Here is a 20900-nt window from a genome sequence, read left to right on the forward strand (position 1 = left end):
ACTCAATGAATTAAATTCAAATGAATTAGGATGGGGAAACCTCCAACCTGTGGAAAGGTTCCTGGGGGATGAGCAGCAAAATGAGTGCCCAGAGTGCTGCTGCAGCAGAGCAATCCCAGGGCTGGGCTGCACCAGCACTGCCAGAGCAGTCATTGCCCCTCTCAGCACCTGTCAGGCCATGCCTGGAATTCAGTTTTGATCCCTGCTATACAAAAATAAAGATGCAGACAGGTTGGAAAGGGTCCAGAGAAGGGCCACAAAGATGATGCAAAGCCTGGAAAGCTGCCACGTGAGGAAAGGCTGAGAATGTTTTAAGTCTTGAGGGGAAAAAAAGGCTTAGGGGAGAGTTTCTGGCAGTGGAGAGCAGCTCCAGCTCCAGAGTGCTCAGGGATGGGGAGGAGGAAGAAATTGCAGAGCAGCCTGCACAGTCCCCAGTTAAAATTCCCATTTTCTGCTCCTGCCCAGCACCCTCTGCAGGCTGGTGGTTAATACCAAGCTTCACACTCTTTTAGCAGCCTTGTTGATTTGGAAAACCCTCATCAGGATTCTGGCCTAAGTCAGACTGGATGGAAAGTCACACAGACTTCAAAGGCAGAGCTTTACTGACACATGCACAGGCTCCCAATTCCATGGCCTGAGCAAGATGAACAGGAGGCTGCTGCAGGGACACACAATGTCACAATGTCACCAAAAGCTAGCCAAGAAAAACCCAAATACTGAGAATTGCCTGACTTAGGACCAATGAACTTTGAACCAATCAATTTCTCTGGGTTTCCACTGTATAAGTATCTGAAAAATCCAATAAAATTCACGTGTCATGGAAGGATTTTCTCTGCACAACCCAGGCAATGTGTGGATGAAATTATTTCTGTGGCACATCCTGGCCAGAATAAAGTCATGCCTTGATTCTCTAACACTAAAAACGTTATTGAAGAGTTTTTTTGGCTTTCCCAGAGTTTGGGTGACAGCAAGGGCTTGACCTTCCCCCAGACTTTTCACATCCAAGTGCAGTTTCTGTGGTGTGTGCTGCTGGGAAGCAGCAGGAACACAGACAAGGCTTTTTCCCCAGTGAAACCAGTGAGGGGTCTGCAGGTTTTGGCTTCTTCTTCTCCTGTGGAGGTCAGGATTGAAGGCACTGGAGATGATGGTTCATGTTCAGGCTCAAATGTTCATTGTTTCCTGTCTATGTTACAGTCTCACAGCAGTGAGTTCTGTATTTCACTAACCAGGCACAAAATGCCCAACTCTCTCTTGTTACAAGGTCTTTTAAGGCTAAAATATCCAATCAAGAACTGACACCTAGATTATTTTCACTTTTAACCCAATAACTGATCCCTCAAAGCCTGCAATGTGGACTGTTCTGTCCAATTACAAAATACCACCCAAACCGATGGAGGACAAGAAGGAAAAGGAGAAGAAGGAGAAGAAGAAAGAAGAAGGAGAAGAAGAAGAAGGAGAAGAAGAAGAAGAAGAAGAAGAAGAAGAAGAAGAAGAAGAAGAAGAAGAAGAAGAAGAAGAAGAAGAAGAAGAAGAAGGAGAAGAAGGAGAAGAAGGAGAAGAAGGAGAAGAAGGAGAAGAAGGAGAAGGAGAAGAAGGAGAAGAAGGAGAAGGAGAAGGAGAAGAAGGAGAAGAAGGAGAAGAAGGAGAAGAAGGAAAAGAAGGAGAAGAAGGAGAAGAAGGAGAAGGAGAAGGAGAAGAAGGAGAAGAAGGAGAAGAAGGAGAAGAAGGAGAAGAAGGAGAAGAAAGAAGAAGAAGAAGAAGAAGAAGGAGAAGAAAGAAGAAGAAGAATCAGCCTAAAACCTCCATCTTGCTCTCTATGTATTATTATATTCTAAACCCCAAACTCTAAGTTCTCCACCCAGTGATATCACACACCTCTGTTCAAGCTCCACACCCACAATCCCAGCTCTATCACTCAGTTCTGGAAGCTTCTCCCCAGCCTCAGGTCAATGCAGAGTTCTCCTGGGGGTCAGAGCCTGTCAGCACAGAAAGTCTCAAACTCCCAGCACCCAGAACTCCAGCAGGGATCTGCACACACCATTCCCAGCCCCTCTTTGCACGCTGCCAGCAGCTGGGCTGGAGCTGCTCAGCTGAGCTGGAATTGCTCCCAGTGCTTGGCAGGAGCTCCCAGAGCTGGGATTTCTGTGTTCCTCAGGCATTGCATCACCTCCCAGCCAGGCTGCCTGGGAACAAAGGGCAGTTTGGCCCCAGCTCCTCGCGCAGCTATTCCTGTCCAAGGAGCAGCAGGGCACTGAGGAGCAGCTGGGCTGATTTCATGCCTGATGTTCAGAAACCTGAGCTCCTCATCCAGCTGTTTATTATTATTTTTATAGAACTGCAGGTCTCTTCATGCTCCATTCTACGGCACGGAGAGGTTTTTTCCGACTTTCAGTGTGTCACTTTCTAAGACATTTGTAATTGGATCCTGTCTGTGTCAGCATCTCTGCCTGAGAGCTTTGCATTACCCCAGCCACAGCTGCTGTGGGCTGCAGGGGATGCATCTGAAACCCAGGCCTGGGTTTTCTGAAATAAATGGAAACAGCTAAATCTTAGGGATGGTCACAGGAGGAGGAGGGGGATTAGGCACAAAATTCACTTGGTGACTAAGGAAAATAAATGACAAGTCCAGGGAAGAAACACCTCAGGCAGTGTGGGTTACAATGATGGAATAAATCTGTTGCTAATGCTTTATAGGAATCAGCTCTCTGGTTTATGTATCACGTCTGAACTCTTCATACTCTCCACACCTCAAGAAAAAAAAAATTAAATAGAAGGCTATTAATCACCCTGAGCATTAATTGTTCACATTTGATTAGCCAGCCTTTGAAAACAAATGTGACACAGAAATAGAAAAAGCCATTGATAGTATTGACAAAACATCTCTGTCAGTGAAAAAAAAAATTTTAAAAACCCCAGCATATTTTTAAAAATGGCATTTCTGCCTGGTGACACAAATGGCAGTGGATTTGGGGCTGTGGAGCTCCTGGCAGTTCCCACTCGTGGTTCTGTCCCCCGGGTGTGTCAGGGCTGTGTCAGTCAGGTTCTCTGACACAATGGGGAGCTGTAGCCTCTTAGCAGAAATATCAAAATACACATTGATTAGAAAATTAAACTTCACAGACACCCCTTTCACAGCAAGCAGGGCAGTACAGCAAACTGGGAGGGGTGAGAATACAGAAAATATTAAAAATGTAAAGTTCCATTTAGCCTTATGGATAACTTTCTCTTTTCTTCTTCTCTTGAGTACCTATTTCTCTTCCAGGACATAACATTCCATGAATTATTATCTTATCATCAGGTCCCACAGGCCACTAATATTTTTTGGAGTATAAAGAGGATTAATAAATGTTAAATTGCATCTTGGAATTTTAAACGAGAAATTTGGGGGGAAAATAACTGGATGCATGCACACGGCCCAGGAGACAGCATGTGGAAAAGCAAATCCACTTTTTTTAGTGTGCAAAGCCAAAACTAGAATTATTTTTTTCATGTTCTCATCCCTTAACATTTGCATGAGTCAAACTGATTTTGACAGGCAGTTAGTTCAGTTATTTTCACTCCAGTTGGATGGGTGAGATTTCTTCCAACTCTTGCTGAAACTTGCTCAGAACGGAACTGAATGTATATAAAGAGGGTTTGAAAATGACCTGGAGGAGGGTTTGAAAATGACCTCGAAGAGGGTTTGAAAATTATCTCGAGGGGTGTTTGAAAATGATCTCAAAGTGGGTTTGAAAATGACCTGGAAAAATGCTTGAAAATGACCTCAGAGGGTTCGAAAATGACCTCTGAGAGGGTTTGAAAATGACTTCGAAGAGGGTTTGAAAATGACCTCAAGAAGGGTTTGAAAATGACCTCGAGAAGGTTTGAAAATGACCCCAGAGAGGGTTTGAAAATTACCTCGGAGAAGGTTTGAAAATGACCTCGAAATGGGGTTTGAAAATTACCTCAGAAGGTTTGAAAATGACCTCTGAGAGGGTTTGAAAATGACCTCGGAGAGGGTTTGAAAGCGAGTGCGGTGTGCTGAGGAGCGGCAGGGCCGTGCCTCGCCGGGTGGGACACACGGACACGGCGGGGCCCGCCTGGAGCCGCTCATGAATGAACTCCGGCAGAATTTTATTTTTTTATGAATGGGCGCTCGGCTGTGAATGAACAGCGCTGCTCTGCCATGCGATTGGTCCGCCAGGGTGGAAGCCACGCCCCGCCCATCAATGGGTGACGGCCGAGGCCAGCGCTGATTGGCGGGCGTGCCCCGGCTCGCAGCTTCATTCACAAATTCGATCAAACAAAGGAGTGGGCGAGCCGGGGCCGTGGGCGAGGGGCCAATGGGCGACCGGGCCCGGGCCCTCGGCGGCCTCGGAGCGGGCTCGGGGCGGCTCCGCCGCGGGCTCCGCGTGGGCCGGGGCCGCCGGTGCTGAGAGCCGGCTCCGGGCGGGACCCGACCCGAGCGCGGCTCCTGTCCCGGGGCTCGTCCCGGCCGGGGCTGGCGGGCTCGGTCCCGCCTCGCCTTCCAAGTTTCGGCAGCTGCTCCGCCTCTCCCGGGTCGCGGTGCTGCCGCTGCTGCGGATCCCCGGCCCGGCTCGGCCCGGTTCGGCCCGGTTCCCCTCGGCCGGTACCCGCCAGATGCCCGAGGAGGATGAAGGGGTACCTGGACCAGCAGGTGCCGTTCACGTTCCCGCAGGTGAGTGGCGGCTCCGGGGGGCGCTCCGGGCCGGCCCCGCTCCGCCCGGGGCTCCGCTCTGAGCCGCTCCCCCCGCAGCAGCCCCCGGGCCCCGCGCTGCCCGCGGGCCGAGCCGTGCTGGGCGCTGCCAGGACTACCGGGGAGCCGCCCGTGCCGCCGGAGCAGGACTCGGAAGGTGAGGGGGACTCGGGGGAGGCCGGGCAGGAACCGGGAGCGGGAAGGAGAACGGGAGTGGGAACGGGGCCGGCGCCTCCCCCGCTCCGCGCCCGCAGCATCCCGCAATCAGCAGCGGCTCCTCTCCCCGCAGAGCTCTTCCAGGACCTGCGGCAGCTCCAGGAGACCTGGCTGACTGAAGGTAGGCTCTTCCCTTCTTCTTAAACTTCTGGAATGGCCCCGGGAAGTGGCGGAGTCCCCATCCCTGGAGGTGTTTAACCAAGCCTGGGTTGGCACTGGGTGCCAGGGTTTATTGAGGGGTTGGGGCTGGGTTGGGCTCGATGATCTTGGAGGTCTCTTCCAACCTGGGGATTCTGTTCTGTTCTTTGTGCTCACACCATTCCCACAAGCTCATTTCCTCTGGAGTGGCCACCAGTGACACCAGGACAGGAGGACACAGCCTCCAGCTGTGCCAGGGGCAGTTCAGGCTGGACATCAGGAAAGAATCCTCCACAGCAAGAGGGACTGGGCACTGGAATGTGCTGCCAGGGAGGTGGGCACAGCCCTGAGGTGTTTAACCAAGGCTGGACTGGCACTGGGCGCCAGGGTTTGTTGAGGTGTCAGGGAATGGGTTGGATTTGATGATTTTGAAGGTCTCTTCCAACCCAGTGATTCTGTGAATTCTGTGATTCTGTCATTTCCCCAGCTCTGCTCGGGTTTGAGTTGGTTTTGGGCTTTGCCTGGCTCCAAACAAAAGTGTTTTTTTCCAGACTTGCCAGCCCCTGGCCGGTGCGAGGGAAGCCTTGAATGGCACCATTGTGCCGGGCATTTGCTCGTGAATGGAGCTTGGCTCCCGGCCCGCTTCCCTGGGTACAATTTTCGCTCCAGGCTGTTTGTAACTGGTTCGATTTTATGCTAATTTGTCACTTATCTTTGTAGGTTGCCAGAGCGTTGATATTTTCTTAAACAACAAAGTAGTCTTTTAATTTGGGGAACAAAACGCTTCTATTATTTCCTTTTTTTTTTTTCTATTTTTTAAATGTAATACTCCGTGGGGACCTTCCTGGAATTTACATACTTTTGAGTTTGGTGTCTTAATTGTTTTGACTTTGAACTTCAAGGAAAACTTTGAATGCCAGCGAGTCACATTAATTCCAAGTGAAGCTAATTCTAAACATGGTGAATTTGCTCCAATTCCAGTACTATAGATGATTCATTTTCTAGAAAATTCAAAACACATCCTCGAGTACGGACTCTTGATAAATACAGAAGTACTTATTGTATCTGGGCACTTAAAAATATTTAACAATAATGATGTAAAAATATGCATGGCATTTTGAGCAGGGTTATTTCCTCTCATTTTACCACAAGTGAGAGACAATCTTGTCAAACAATTATTTTTTTAAGCCTTCAAAAATGTATTTGCCAACTAAGTAGGATTGTTAAAGAGAAAAATCAGAAGTTTTCTTTTAATTCCAAAGTGAACTGAGATGAGCTGATCAGGCAGTGTGAGGGGTGTGAGGATGCAGCAGGAATTACCTGGAGGCTGTTTCAGTATTGAAATATCAATGTAACTTTTATCAGAACAGGATAATAGGTATTAATTACTGGTTATGTAATTGACCTGAGATTGATTTCTTTTAAATCTTACAAGAACTCCAGCTGCCAATAAGTTTGCCTCAAAACTGATTTTTGGGAGAATGTCAATTTTGGATTTTCCCATGTCTGATAATTTTTGAGCTCACCAGTTAAAGGATTTCCATTATTTCCATATTATTATTTCCATATATTTCCAATATATTTGCCAGTAGCAGAGGGTTTGTAGGATGAGTTTGTAGGATGAGTTTGGAAGTCACTCACAGCACTGGAGGTGCTCTGCATCGAGCCAGGATTAATAAATGACAATGCAAACCTCAGTGCATTTTTTTTCAAATTTAAAGTTTCTTTTAATTATCATTTTGCATAGCTCATAGCACCTAATCAGAGTCCAAGTGAAATCCCTGAGAAATTCAGAATGATTTTAATAATGTATTTTATTATTTAGTCTGCATATCAGGGAACTGGTTTCTGCCATTTTTTTTTCCCATCTCCAGACTTGTAACAAGAAAAAAGACCCTCTGAAGCAAACTGTTGTTTTTTTTCTATTCACCAGGATGTCAAAATGTTTTCCTGAATGGTGAAAATATTTTTTGGTAATGTCCTGTGTGTCAACATTTGTTCATGAGATGAAAGCATCAGAACACTGAAGAATGCCTCCCTAAACAATGCAGGAGAAAAAGAGAAAACATTAAATATGTTATTTATTCTTCTCCTTCATCACATTTAGGTTTTCTAAAATTGTAATTTATTTGCAGTTTTTGGTGTTACTTTTTAAATAAAAGAGAAGCAAACCTAGGAAGGAAGCGAATTAGAAATAAGGCATTAGCCAAAAATATTAATGAATTTAAACTATATATACATCTGTATAAATGTGTTTATGTCTGTCACTGTATGTACTGGTGTGATTTCAGTCATAGGTATATCTCTCTATTAACTTTTAAAAATATTTTTAGTACTGTCAATTTTTAGTAGTATCAATTGACACTTGGTTTCTCATTTTGAGAGTCAAAGAATTATTATGCAGAAAAAAAAGAAAAAATAAAAAAAACAGATGCAGAAAATAACATAGCTCTTAAAAAAAACCAAAAACACATGCTGAAAAGTCTTGGGCCTGGTTAGTAAAAATAGTTTTTCCTCAGCACTGTTTTTACCAGGATCTGCTGCACTTGGGGGTAAACCTGGCAGTTGGTAACTGGGTGGGATTTACTTCAAGCCAAATAATTTCTAAAGTGCATCAGCATTCAGAAAGCAAACAAACAAAACCCCAAATTTCCTTGGAGAAAAGTGGCACAGGCACTGTGAAGGAGCAGATTCACCTCTCAGCTGTCCTCAGGCAGAAAATTGAGGTCCCAGTGCTCCAGCTCTGGGAAGTTGTGGGGAAATGGGGGGGTCAGGGCTGCTGCCTGCAGGGTGAGTGGCTGGAACAGGAGCAGAGCTGGGTTTAGATAACCTCAAAAATTATCTCATAAAATTATCCCAATAATGTCTCATTAATTATCTCAATAATGTCTCACTAATTATCCCAGTGATGTCTTGTTAATTATCCCAGTTCTTCCAAGTACAGGTGTGGGTTTGGGGAGAGCAAGAAAATACCTGCGTTGCAACTTTATGAAGTAGGTAGTGAATATAAAAATTCACAGAATTCACAGAATCACTGGGTTGGAAGAGACCTTCAAGATCATGAATCCAACCCAGCCCTGACACCTCAACAAACCCTGGCACCCAGTGCCAACCCAGCCTTGGTTAAACACCTCAGGGCTGTGCCCATCTCCCTGGCAGCACATTCCAGTGCCCAGTCCCTCTTGCTGTGGAGGATTCTTTCCTGATGTCCAGCCTGAACTGCCCCTGGCACAGCTGGAGGCTGTGTCCTCTTGTCCTGGTGTCACTGGTGAGCACTCCAGAGGAAATGAGCTTGTGGGAATGGTGTGAGCACAAAGAACAGAACAGAATCCCCAGGCTGGAAGAGATCTTGAAGATCATCGAGTCCAACCCAGCCCCAACCCCTCAATAAACCCTGGCACCCAGTGCCAACCCAGGCTTGGTTAAACACCTCCAGGGATGGTGACTCCATCACCTCCCCAGGCCATTCCAGAGCTTTATCACCTTTCTGTAAAAAACTTTTTCCTAATATCTAACCTAAATTTCCCTTGGTGCAGCTTGAGAGTGAAATTGAAACTCTCTTCTGGCAAATTCTCTTCAGGGTTCTAGCACAGGCTGGAGCTGTGGTCAGGCATCACTGCCAGAATCCAGCCTTGCCCCTCATTTCCCATCTGTTCTGTGGCTTTCAGTATTTCATTCTCTCGTGACATCACCTGTGATGCCACAGAGAGCTCAAGGCTGAGAAGTCCCAACTCAGCTCATGCAATTGATCCCCAGAATTTCTTCTATTCCCACGTTGCTTTTTAAAGATAATTCAGAGAATGAATTTTCTAGATGCTTTTTTCCCAAATTCCCCATCTTTTATTGCTTACATTTGCAGTTTGCTGTCATCCAGGTTATTGGAAGGAACAGCAATTGCAGAGTGAAGGGTTTGGCCAGTTCCATTCTTATTCACCTGTTAGCACAGTGTTACTCCCTGAGGTTTTTTTTGGCTGACTGAGATTTGTGGGCTTCCATCCTTTATGTCCCTTAATTTTGACTACATCACCTCTGTTTTAGAGCAGAGGGAGTGCAATCTCTTGTCCACTCTGCAATAACAAAAACTGTAGCTTTGTCTGTTAGCAGCAGCAGCATTTCTGTCAGCAGCAGTGGCAGAGTTTATGAAATAACAACAAACTGCTGCAAGCTCTCCCTTCCCTGCAGTAAAAGGGATGTAAAAGTAATTGTTAGAAGTTATAAAATATGGGTAAGGTTTCTCCCAGGACTCACATGTATTCATTAATCCCAAAGGGAAACTCTCCTTGCTCACTAAAATCATCCCAGCAGAAAGCTCAGACCTTTCCTGCAGAGATTTATTTCTGCTTTAGTGTTAATTATGCTAACCAAGTGCCAAAGCTAACTCCTCCCTGCGTCTTTTTCTCCCTCCCTCTCTCTCCTGACAGCTCAGGTTCCAGACAATGATGAGCAATTTGTGCCTGACTTCCATTCAGAAAACTGTAAGTACCACTGGGATGCTCACAGCCCCTGGGGGAAGAGCAAATCCAAGTTCTGCTGCCTTTTCCCCCCTGCTCCAGGCAGTTTCCCCCATGTAAACTGAAATTAAACACTTTTACTGGTTGCTCTCCTTTCTCAGAGCTTGGTCTCTGAGCCATACATTTGATTTTTTTCTCTTTTTGACCTAGAGCTGAGGAAAGGAATGGTTCAGTTTCACCCTGAGTGAATCAGTGAGTCAGGTGTAATGTGAGAGCCTGCTCCAGCTATCAGGGGCTGGAAAGAATTGGCTGCTCCTAACATATCCAGCTTCTTGAAAATCCCATGGGGTTCAGGGTGCTGGACTGTTGGCACAGCAGAGATTCAGCCAAGGGAGATTTCATTCAGCAGAGATTTCATTCAGCAGAGATTCAGAGCCCTGCATTTGGAAATGCCTGATGACCATAGCTCCCCACAAAAGTGTCAGTTTGATCTGTCCTTTCTCTCCTGCAGTAGCTTTTCACAGTCCTCCTGCAAAGATCAAAAAGGAGCCCCAGAGCCCCTCGGAGCTGTCCTGCAGCCACGAGCAGCCACTCCACAAGAGCGAGCAGTGCCTTTATGCCAGGTATGGCTCACAGAGAGGGGAAGGAGCTGCTCTGAAATCCAGTGCTCTGCATTGTCTGTGTCTTGGTTTGGAAAGCCAGGGGTGTGCTAAGGAAGGCAGGAGCCTCCCCTGAAATGGAAAATGTAAACCCCCTCCCTCTGATTTGTTATAAATTTGAAATTAAGGAGCTCTCAGGCAAAGATATGGGAATAGGAATAACAGTTCTTTACTAGGAAAATTTAAAAATACAAATGTAACAGTACAAAAAAAAAAAAAAGCAACCTCATTGACAGAGTCAGAATAGGAGCTGACGTGTGTGGGAGCTCACCCTGTGGGTCAGGGTGGTGGCACAGTCCCATCCCATGGGGGCTCAGCCCTCCTGCAGTGCCAGCTGTGCTTCTGCTGGAGCAGGGATCCTGCACCGGGGGGAGTTTTCCTCTGAAGGCCCAGTGGTGCTGTAGATGGGCCTGGTCTCCCTCTGGGAATGCAGTGGGAAAAGGCTGCTGTGGTGTCCCAAAACTCAGATTATATCCAGGTAGGAATTCTTGGCTCCTCCCCCTGGGCAGAGCATCTCCTGATGGGGATCATGTAGTTTTATCAGTGACACTCACTGGCCATGAACAGAAGATAATTAATAATTAATGGCCTATTAGCAGAAAAGATCTCCTGGAGGGAGGATTGGCTGTGGGAGAGATAAAGAAAACTGCCCAATGAACAGCAGAGAACTGCCCCAGCTCTGACAGATGGAAATAGCCACACACCCCCAGCTAAATCCTGCAGCCTAAGACAGAGATGTCCCACGTGCTGCCACAAGTCCTTCCTGGAGAACTGAAATGCTGCAATATCTGTTTGGCTCTTGCAGTGCCTATGACCAGCCCAGAGAGTCCCCCAGCCCTGGAGTCCTGATTCAGCCCCCGCTGCAGCAGTTCCCCAGCCAGGACAGGAGCTTCCTGAGCCCTGCAGGGCCACCCCACTCCACATCCAGCTGCGGGTTCCTCAGCGAGAACAGGTGAGTTACCTCACCTGAGGAGGGGACAGCCACTGGCAAGGACTGCCCTCCTGGGTGGTGGAGGAGGAAGGGCTGCAGCATCCAGGTGGAGGTGCTCTGTTTCCAGCCTCCTGTGGGACCCAGCTCTGCTGCCTGGGGTGTGAAATCCACACCCTTAATCCTGCCAGATCCTGGCAGTGCTGGGCTGTGGGGCAGCTGCCCTTGCAAACATCCTTCCCTGGGATGTCATCCTTCCTTGGGGCAGCCACAGGGAGCTCCTGCAGCTGCAGGAATGGGCTGGGGAGGTTTCTGTCTCTCATCCAGCCCCGTGCCAGGGCTGGAACCAGGGGGCCCAGAAAGCAGAAACCAGGGCTGAGCCCAGGGGTTTCTCTACAGGCTCAGGAGTGACATTGTGTTTGCAGGCCCCAGGATGAGGGAAGAGATTAATCTGACTCCTTAATTCTTGGAAGGCTGATATATAATATAATATAATATAATATAATATAATATAATATAATATAATATAATATAATATAATATAATATAATATAATATAATATAATATAATATAATATAATATAATATAATATAATATAATATAATAATTATATTGTATTTATTGTATTTATTATATTTTATTTATTATATTATATATGCTATACTAAAGCTATACTAAAAAGAACATAGAAAGGAAAGCATCAGAAGGCTGGAAAGGAATAAATAATAAAAATCTGTGACTGCTCAGAGCCTCGAGACAGCTGGACCATGATTGGTCATCAAGTAAAAACAACTCACATGGACCAATCAAAGATGGACCTGTTGGTAAACCATCTCCAGACCACATTCCACAGCCATCACATAGTTATTGTTTACATTTATTTTCTGAGGCTTCTCAGATTATCAGGAGAAAAATCCTGGCAAAAGGATTTTTATAAAACATCACAGTGACACAGGGGAATCCCCCATTGTTTCTGGGGCTGCAAATTCTCAAGCAAGCAGCAGTCTCACGTGCTCTCCCTTCTCAGCTCTGCCTATCAGCCACCTCTGGAGATGTGCCATTCCTTCCCAGCCTCCCAGGAAGACCCCATTGCCTACCAGTGCCAGCTGCCCAAGCCCTGCCTCCAGTACCCTCACCAGGGCTTCAAGCAGGAGCAGCACGACCCCCAGTACGAGCCAGCAAGGCAGGCAGGCAGCAGGCAGCAGTACCCAGCAGCTGTGGTGGTCAAGCAGGAGCAGCTGGATTACCTGTACGAGCCAGGTAGGCAGAACTGACCCCTCCTGAGTGCATGGACACCTTCAGTGGGGTGAGCAGCTCCTTGGTGAGCGTGCAGCTGGATGAACTGCTGCTCTCTGAGCAGCAAATATCAGGTTTCAGAAAGGCTGCTTGTGTGTGAGTTTGAAACCTCAGCTATGCAGTGAGTCAAATCATCCACAGCCTTCATTTCCCTGGATATTTCACTCTCAAGAGTGAGGCAGAGCTCTGGAGCAGCACTGGCTCACTGCCAGCAGCATGTGCTCTCTGGGTACCCAGCAGCTAAAGCAGTTCTGATGTTCACTGCATCCAGAATAAGGCTGGGACACTCACCTTGCTCTGAGAAAGATTTTGTGGTGCAGAGCTGAAAGCTTGAGCAAGACAGGAGGTGATGTTAAATCCACTCAAAGTAGATAAAAGCATCCCCACCCCAAGGGAGTAAGTGGCCAATAAGGAGATTCTTAAAATTCATGATTAGCCCACTCACACCATCAGGAATGAGGAAAAGGCTGTTCCCAGTTTCACAGGCAGGTTTTGGTTTTGGGGGTATTTGTGAGCTGAAGGTTGCAGAGAGTAAGTGAGGTCAGCTTTGAAGAAATCATATGAAAACAGCAAACAGCTACAGAAGGGAATCAAATATGTTAGAACTTGTACAGAAAATCTGTCTTGGACCCTTGCAGCAGAAGCCCCTCTGAGCACTGGGAAAGGGGCTCTGGGTGGGCTCAGCTCAGTGCCAGGGTGCTCTTGGTGTCCCCTGGAGCATCTGCTGCTTCCCATGGAAACAAGGCTCAGAGAACAGAGGTGACAAGGGAAAAAAGTCAGTGATGCCAAAAATAGCTCTCTAGATGCCAGATAGCTCCACCAGGTGATCCTCTTATTTTTCCACAAGGGACAAATCTTATTTTTCTGTCCAAAGACTCTCTACCCTGAGATCACAATGCCCTCTTCCAGAGGGAATGATACTCCTGGTTTCCTGGTATTTTAATGGACACCTTGAATGGTTTCCTTTAGCAGAAATAAACACAAAAATAAAAAGCTCCTATGAGGGGATCACTGTGGTGATATTGGTATTACAATTTCACTGGGTCCTTCTGTTCAGAAAATGTGCAAGCCCAGAAGATGGGAATGTGCTTTTTGTGGGAGTAGTTTATGATTGTAATTACACCCAGGCTGTCAGCTCAGAGTTCTCTTCCCTCAGCATCAGCAAAATATCTGCTGGCAGCCATGGCCAGGCACAGTGTGAGATGGAAATGTAACACAAACCTTTGCAGAGCTCCCAGTTACAGCTTCTGCTTCAGCTGTCCACAGTAAATAAATTTGATTCAGAAGAAAAAAAATTGCAGTGCACAGAGTGCACTATACACAGGGAATCAGGAAAAGACTTCCTGCTTGTTTTTAACAAAGGCTGGTTTTTCTTTTATGTTTTCTAAACTGTTTGTGAGAATACCCCCTCATGATGTGAAAAAGCCAGGGAGATTTGAGACATCTGAAATGTCATTTGTGAGACTCTGTAGAAACATTCAGCTGCTACAGCTCTCCATTTACATCCTCACCGTGCCCCTGGAAAGATGTAATGCCTTCTTAGCTGGGAAAGCAGCAGCAAAGTGTGTCGTTATCTTAAAATGAGAGGTTCAAATTGATTTTGAATATTGATTTATACATGATTTTGTATAAAAATGATGTGGAAGTGATTGGCTGGCTATCCTGGCTATTCTGAAGGATGGTGCCATGAAATCTTACTGCTCTAATTCATGGTTGGAAGGATAATGCACATGAAGCTGTAGTTAGCTCACCCTTTAGGAGGGCTCCAAGAGGACCCTGGATAGAGAGCTGCACTCACCTATCCAAATGAGTGCTTTTTAAACAAATGAGTTTGTTAATTGTTCTGTAGATGTTCCTGACTGTCCTTCCATGTACATGAATGCTGAGAGTTACCCAAGCCTGTCAAACACAGAAGATCCATTAGGTAAGAGGTGCAGGGTCTGTCTTTTCCCCCTGCCCAGAGCCACCCTCTGCTCCTACCCTGCCTGGCTCTGACTGCTGATGTTGCTTTCTCTTTCAGGCTGCAGCTATGACAAGCAGATGAGGTCCTTCACTGATGATGTCTGTGTTGTTCCAGAGAAATTTGAAGGTTGGAGAAAGAATGGCTTGGAGTTTTGGTGTAAGATAGGGTTATTCATCTCCTCAGCCCCTTGGCTAGGGCCTACCTAGTTTATTACCCTGGTTCTTGCAGGTGTGTTGGTACCCAGCTTTTTGGTGTCCCATTTTTTGAGCTTTCTTAGCAGCAACCAGGCTTTCTAGCACAAGCAGCTTAATTGTGACTTGTATCAGAGCTGCTCTTGGAAGAGTTGCTTGTGAATTTGCCACTGTTTTATGTGATCTGAAATATTCCAGGTAAACATTTTGAAACTGTGAAATGTGCTACTTTTTTTTTTCCACTTTTTTTTTCTTTTTTTCTCAGTTGTTTTAGCACTGCTCTCCTTAGAGGTGTCTTGTTTGTCCTTCTCAGCAGGGGACATCAAGCAGGAAGGTGGAGGGTACCGGGAAGGACCCCCCTACCAGAGACGGGGCTCGCTCCAGCTCTGGCAGTTCCTCGTGGCTCTCTTGGACAATCCCACCAATTCCCACTTCATCGCCTGGACTGGCAGAGGAATGGAGTTCAAGCTCATTGAGCCAGAGGAGGTGAAACCATTGGGGTTCTCTACAGGCTCAGGGGAATCATCCTTTGTTTCTGGGGCTGCAAATTCCCAAGTGGCTTTTCCTCTGCCCTGGCAGTGGCACTCACTAGACCCTGCAGCAAGTCAAGGTTTTTAGAAAAGGTCAAAACACTTGAGTGACACAAATACCAGGCTTAAGAAAGGCTGCTTGTGTGTAAGTTTAGAAGCTCAGCTAGGCAGTGTGTCAAATTATCCACAGCCTTCATTTCCCTGGATACTTCACTCTCAAGCTTGCAGTGGCTGTCTTGTCATGCTCCATATTGAGGCTGACATTGAGGTTTGGAGTCTTGAGCCCTACTGATCACAAAAGTTTTCATAAGATATGTCCTAGTCTGTCTTTATTTCAAAATTGCTTCCACTGAGGTGCAATTTCAAATGCTGCCATGTTCCAAAAAATCCAGTGATACATGACAGTATCTGGGGGAAGTGTCCATAATATCTGTTCATCACTTGTTCCAATTAAGAGCTGCATTTAGCACTTTGTTCTTGCTACAAATCAAAATTTATGGGCCCTTTCAGTGCAGATGAGTTGTCTTTGACAGGTTGACATCAGCTTAAAACAGACTTCTGAGTCTCATGGATAAAGCTGAAAATCAATTAGGAGTAAAAAGACACAAGTCTCTTCCAGTGTGCTCCCTCCTGCTTGGTCTCCTGATAAACATGGAACCTTGGAAATTAAGTGTAACATAGGAAAAAGCAGCCCTTTAGAATCCTTAAGTTTTCAGAGTACTGGAGAGTGAGGAGCAGAGATGGCAGCAAATGAGCTCTGTAGTGGCCAGAATTTCTCTGTGATACAGAGTTGCTTGAGTTCTGCTCATGTTTAAAAGCTGCTAAATTATTGATACATCTATTATTGAAATGTTTGTATGTGTTATGGTACCATCAGTGAAAAGAGAACCAGCTGGATGATGTTCTTTTCTCTTGGGCTGGTGTCTTGGTTTGAAAAGACAGGTGTCTGCTAAAGAAGGCAGGAACCTCCCTTGAAAAGGAAAATGTAAACCCCCTCCCTCTGAATTATTATAAGTTTTAAATTAAGGGGCTCTTAGGCAAAAATGTGGAAATAGGAATAACGGTTCTTCACTAGAAAAATTAAAAATATAAATGCAATAGTACAAAAAAAGAAAATAAACCACTGGCAGAGTCAGAACAGAAGCTCACCCTGTGTGTCAGGGTGATGGCACAGCCCCATCCCATGGGGGCTCAGCCCTCCTGCAGTGCCAGCTGTGGTTCTGATCCTGCACAAGGGGGGAATTTTCCTCTGAAGCTCCAGGGATGCTGGAGATGGGCCTGCTCTTCCTCTGGATGCAGTGGAAAAAGATTGTCTTTTTGTCCCAAACCTCAGATTGTATCCAGGTAGGAATGCTTGGCTCCTCCCCTAGGCAGAGCATTTTCTAGTGGGATGATGGGATTTTATCAGCCATGCAGGGACACTCACTGGCCCATGAACAGAAGATAATTAATAATTAATGGCCCATGGACAGCAGAGATTTCCTGGAAGAAGCATTGGCTGTGGAAGAGATAAAGAAAACTGCCCAATGAACAGCAGAGAACTGCCCCAGCTCTGACAGATGGAAACAGAATACACACCCCCAGCTAAATCTTTCAAGCTGAGCCAGCTGGGCTCCCTGCCATTGCCACTTTGGTGCTGTATTTTTGCAGGTGGCCAGGCTGTGGGGGATCCAGAAGAACCGTCCAGCCATGAACTACGACAAGCTGAGCCGGTCTCTGCGCTACTATTATGAGAAAGGCATCATGCAGAAGGTCAGTTTGCAAAGCAGGAGGAAATTGTTTGTGCTTTAGGTGGTGCTTCTCTTGTTTAAGACAAGAAGCCCTAGACAAAATGTCCTTGACCTAGCTGTGGGAAATAGTAAATGTAAGAATATTTTTAGAAAGCTGGGAAAGCTTTCTAAAAATCTTAGAAACAGAAAGAACAGAAAACTCGGAGCTAGCTGCAGCTGCAAAGTCAGAAAGTCGAAAAAGTTAGTATGGATAGCAAGCAAGGACATTAAACAATAGCTTGAGTTTTAGGTTTGGCTAAGATACACCTTAAGACTGCAGGAAAATATGCTTAGCAAGATAGTAGAAGGTTTTAAGTTTAATAATGGCATATTGTGTATTGTTAATAGAAAGCAGAGCAGCAAGCACTGTGTGAAGCAGGTGTACGTGTGCTTTTAGTGATTGGCTAGAACAATTAATTGTCTGTAAGCTTCAGCAATGTGCTCTTGGCTAGAAAGCTTTTAAAATATTCTGTAACAAAGAAATCTTTGGCTGCTGCTGTCTGTACATGAGCTTTGCCATGTTCCTGTTGTCTCAGCCATGTAACGAGGCTGATGATGCAAATAAAGCTCAAGGAACATCCTCCAGCAGTCCTGTCCTGTTTGTAAAAACAAACTCCAAACACACTAGCCAGGCATCCCAGGCTTGCTCTCCCCAAAACTTCTCCTTGCTGTAGTTCAGTGGAGAAGTTGTGAAAGAGCTGAATGTAGGCAAAGCATGAGAAATAAAACAAAGGGAATTAGGGTTTCTTTCTTTTTTCTATATATTTCTGCAGACAGTTGAGTTGGAGTTTATGCAGCTTCGAGGAGATGGAATCAGTCCTTCCTCTGGTGAGGGAAAGGCTGCCTGGAATTTGGTCCTGTGTGGTAGGGATGGTGTGTGGCACACCCAGGGCCCTGGAGAGATGCTTGGGAGTGTGACTGTCTGAGTACAGACTGTTCAGGGACTGCTGCTGCTGTTACCACAGAGTGTCAGCTGGCAGCATCCCAGCTCCCAGCAGTGATGTATTTTCTCCTCAATCCAGGTCTTATAAGCTGTCAGAGAAATATATCACATCTGAGATAGCTCAGCTACCTCAAATGGCATAAAATCAGCAGGATGGCTGCTGAGGTAGTGTTGGAAACAGAAAAGTTTTAATAAAAGGCAAAATAACAAAGCTCTACAGAGAAAGTCTGAGCTAGGGCAAGAGGCTCCTGCTAAAGCACCCCACAAAAGTGATTAGTTCCTTTTGGTATCTTTTTTTTTCTAGTGAATTCCTTAGGTAGGACCTTTTGGCCTCTGTCCAGTTGGGTATCCTTAGGTCTGAGGTGAAGTCTCCAAGGTCCTATGAGGTGTCTTTTTACCAAATTGAGGAGCAAAACTTGTGGGCTTTTTTCCTTTTTAAGGATACAAAGGATAATTTGGTCACTCCATCAACAGGGGACATAGGAGCTGTTTCAGGGGAGGTCAGAGCAGCAAGAGGAGACCACAGGGAGCATTTTACAGCTCCAACACATCTCGGGGCAGGCAGAATGTTTTTGCAAGCCTTCCCTGGTTCTTGCCCTGGGCCTCAGCACTCACCTGGGCTCCTCTCATCCCTGCAGGTGGCTGGGGAGCGCTATGTGTACAAGTTTGTGTGTGAGCCTGAGGCTCTGTTCTCCATGGCCTTCCCCGAGCAGCCGCGGCCGGCGCTGAAGGCGGAGCTGGAGCTCAGCGAGGAGGACACGCTGCCCCTGTCCCACCTGGGTGACAACAGCTCCTACCTGCCAGACCTTGGCAGCTTCCCTGCACAGCTCTACAGCAAAGGCTACAGCTACTAGCACTGCTGGGAGCGCCGTGCTGGTGTGCAGGGACGGAGGGACGGAGGGATGGATGGTGCTCGGCGTTTGGTCGGGGCAGCGCTGAGCTCTGCAGCCCTGCTTTGGTCAGGACAAGTGCTCAGGTGAACGAGTGGAAAATCCCCTGGCAGCAGACAGGGCTCTGGTGTGCTTGTGATAAAGTTTCTCAGCTGTGCAGAGATCTCAGGTGATTGGTGCTTCCAGATCTATCAAACCTGTCACAATCCCCTCGTTGCACAGGGAGGGGATGCTGTCCCACCAGGGCTTTTTTCATTCAGAAAAATGAGGAAAATTATGAGAATGCTACAATGCTGCTGCTGACTCTGTTCCTCCTGTACATGTCCTGAACCTCTGCATGACCTGCTTTCAGCTCTGACCAGAGGAACTCACTCTGAAAGGCCACTTTAGCCTTCTTCCCAGGATGGCTGCAGGACAATGGTCACAGATCTTGTGCCTTCCTTGAGGAATATTCATTGTCTTGTACTGCATGCTCCTGCCTTGTCACCTCCTTGCTCATGCCAGGAGTTTCTGGTATTCTGAGCAGAGTAGGTGGAGGTCTGGGACAGGATTAGAGCAGTCCTGCAGCCCATGGCCCAGAGGCATTTAGGGGAACCACAGAAGAGCTTGATTGCAATGGTTTGGGGCACAGCTCAAAGCCAATGCCTCGTTCAGGCAGAGAGATTGTGGGAAGCAGCCAGGTCTGAGACACAGCTCAGTGTCGTGGTGTGGCTTTTCCCAACTGAAAAACTTCTTCAACAAACATTCTCAGGACATCTGAAGAGCTGCCAGGCTCTGGAGTGTGCCCATCCTGGGCTTGGCTAGAGAATTGTCTGAGGCAAGAGAAGCAGCTGGTGGAGGTGTGATTACAAAATGCTATACAAAGTAACCTAAACCATACATAGATCTTAATATAGGAATTCAGACTTAAACTCCACAGATATTTGCATGTTTGAGGGGAATTCAGATGTATTGAAAGGGCAGCTCTCTCTGCAGTCTAATGCAGCACATGCAGCTTAACTAAACTGGCAGGTTTTCCACAACAGTAAATGTTCATAATGGGTACCACATCCTGTTTAATTTTTTAATTAGCAGCTCCACCACGTTCCCAGCTGGACAAGGAGCAGTACAGTGTACCCATACAGAAAAAGTTTGTTTCCACTGCTTCAGATTGATGTTTCAGCTGCTGAATACAGAGCATTGCCAATCCTGCCAGCATGGTAGCCTGCAGAAAAAATTCTGTATATTGACTGAAAGGCTGATTTCCCCTGATGACTGTCCCCTGCATGGCTAATGCCAACCCTCCCAGCCTCATCCCTGAGTGCAAGAGTCATGGAAGGCAGCACTCCCTGCCTGAGGAGAGGCCAGACACTCAGAGCACTCTGCTCTGCTGATGCCTTTGCAGGCTCTGTGCAGACTTGATGTTCTGACAGTTCCTGACCCTCCTGCCTTGCCCTGCACCTCCCTGGCCAGCACAGTCCCTGTGCTGTCCCAGAAATGAGGGTGAAGGGGAACCCCTCCTTTGGTATTAGCTGCCTTTACTATTTATGAGTGTAAAAATACTATCATTAATAAATTGGTCTGTCTTTGGCCAGTGCAACCTCACTGAGTGCTCCTCCTTTACCTTCTGAGCTTGCAGCTCACAGCTGTGATACCTCCATCTGCAGCATTCCCAAGGATTTGACATTTATCCAGTGTCCTTTGGGCCACCCCTCTGCCCTTCCCTCCAGAGCAGGAATTTAGGGAGTGAGTTCACACATTTCTGTGCAATTTTAGCTGCACATTTCATTCAGGTTTCTCCAGTCAGGGCAACAGATAAACAGCCACAGAGCAGTTCCAGGAATCAGCAAGGTAAGGTTCCCCTCTTGAGGGGCAGTGACCTCCAAAGCTCAGAGATTCCTAATAACCAGATCAGACAGTTGGGAGTCAATAAATCCACTCAGCATTTCCAGTTCAGCTAGAGTGAGAAGCAGCTGGGATGGGAGATAAGAGTCCTAAAGTTCTCCTGTTGCTCCTGAAAAGGACCAGGAGCTTCCAGGAGGGAGATAATCAGCTCCCACACAACTCTATAAACTCCCACAGAAGCTTCCATAAGTCAGAGATTAAGGAAGAACTTGTTCTTGTTCCTAAGCACCACAGCTACCTGCCTTTTAAATCCCCTCCAGGGTGGTGACCCCAGCACTGCCCTGGGCTGCCTGTGCCAATGCCTGGCAACCCTTTCAATGAAGAATTTTTCCTAATATCCACTCA

General features: G+C 46.7%; 1 protein-coding gene across 5 annotated transcripts; it reads left to right on the forward strand.

Moving 5' to 3' along the window:
* Nucleotides 1-4248: 4248 nt before the first annotated feature.
* Nucleotides 4249-20255, forward strand: ETV4 (ETS variant transcription factor 4). Of its 5 annotated transcripts, none has more exons than XM_064400153.1 (12): nt 4249-4678; nt 4757-4853; nt 4986-5033; nt 9472-9525; nt 10013-10124; nt 10966-11112; nt 12117-12349; nt 14235-14309; nt 14406-14474; nt 14856-15025; nt 16720-16821; nt 18420-20255. In XM_064400153.1, the coding sequence occupies exons 1-12, from the start codon at nt 4634-4636 to the stop codon at nt 18633-18635; spliced, it is 1368 nt and encodes a 455-aa protein (XP_064256223.1). In that variant the 5' UTR covers nt 4249-4633; the 3' UTR covers nt 18636-20255. The 5 variants fall into 5 exon arrangements, with proteins under 5 accessions (XP_064256223.1, XP_064256225.1, XP_064256224.1 ...); XM_064400152.1 differs by having other exon boundaries at nt 4253-4678; nt 4760-4853; nt 14853-15025; XM_064400151.1 differs by having other exon boundaries at nt 4254-4678; nt 14853-15025.
* Nucleotides 20256-20900: the final 645 nt, after the last annotated feature.

Source organism: Passer domesticus, chromosome 27 (genome assembly GCF_036417665.1).
Source record: "Passer domesticus isolate bPasDom1 chromosome 27, bPasDom1.hap1, whole genome shotgun sequence".
In the NCBI taxonomy this organism is placed as follows: Eukaryota; Metazoa; Chordata; class Aves; order Passeriformes; family Passeridae; genus Passer; species Passer domesticus.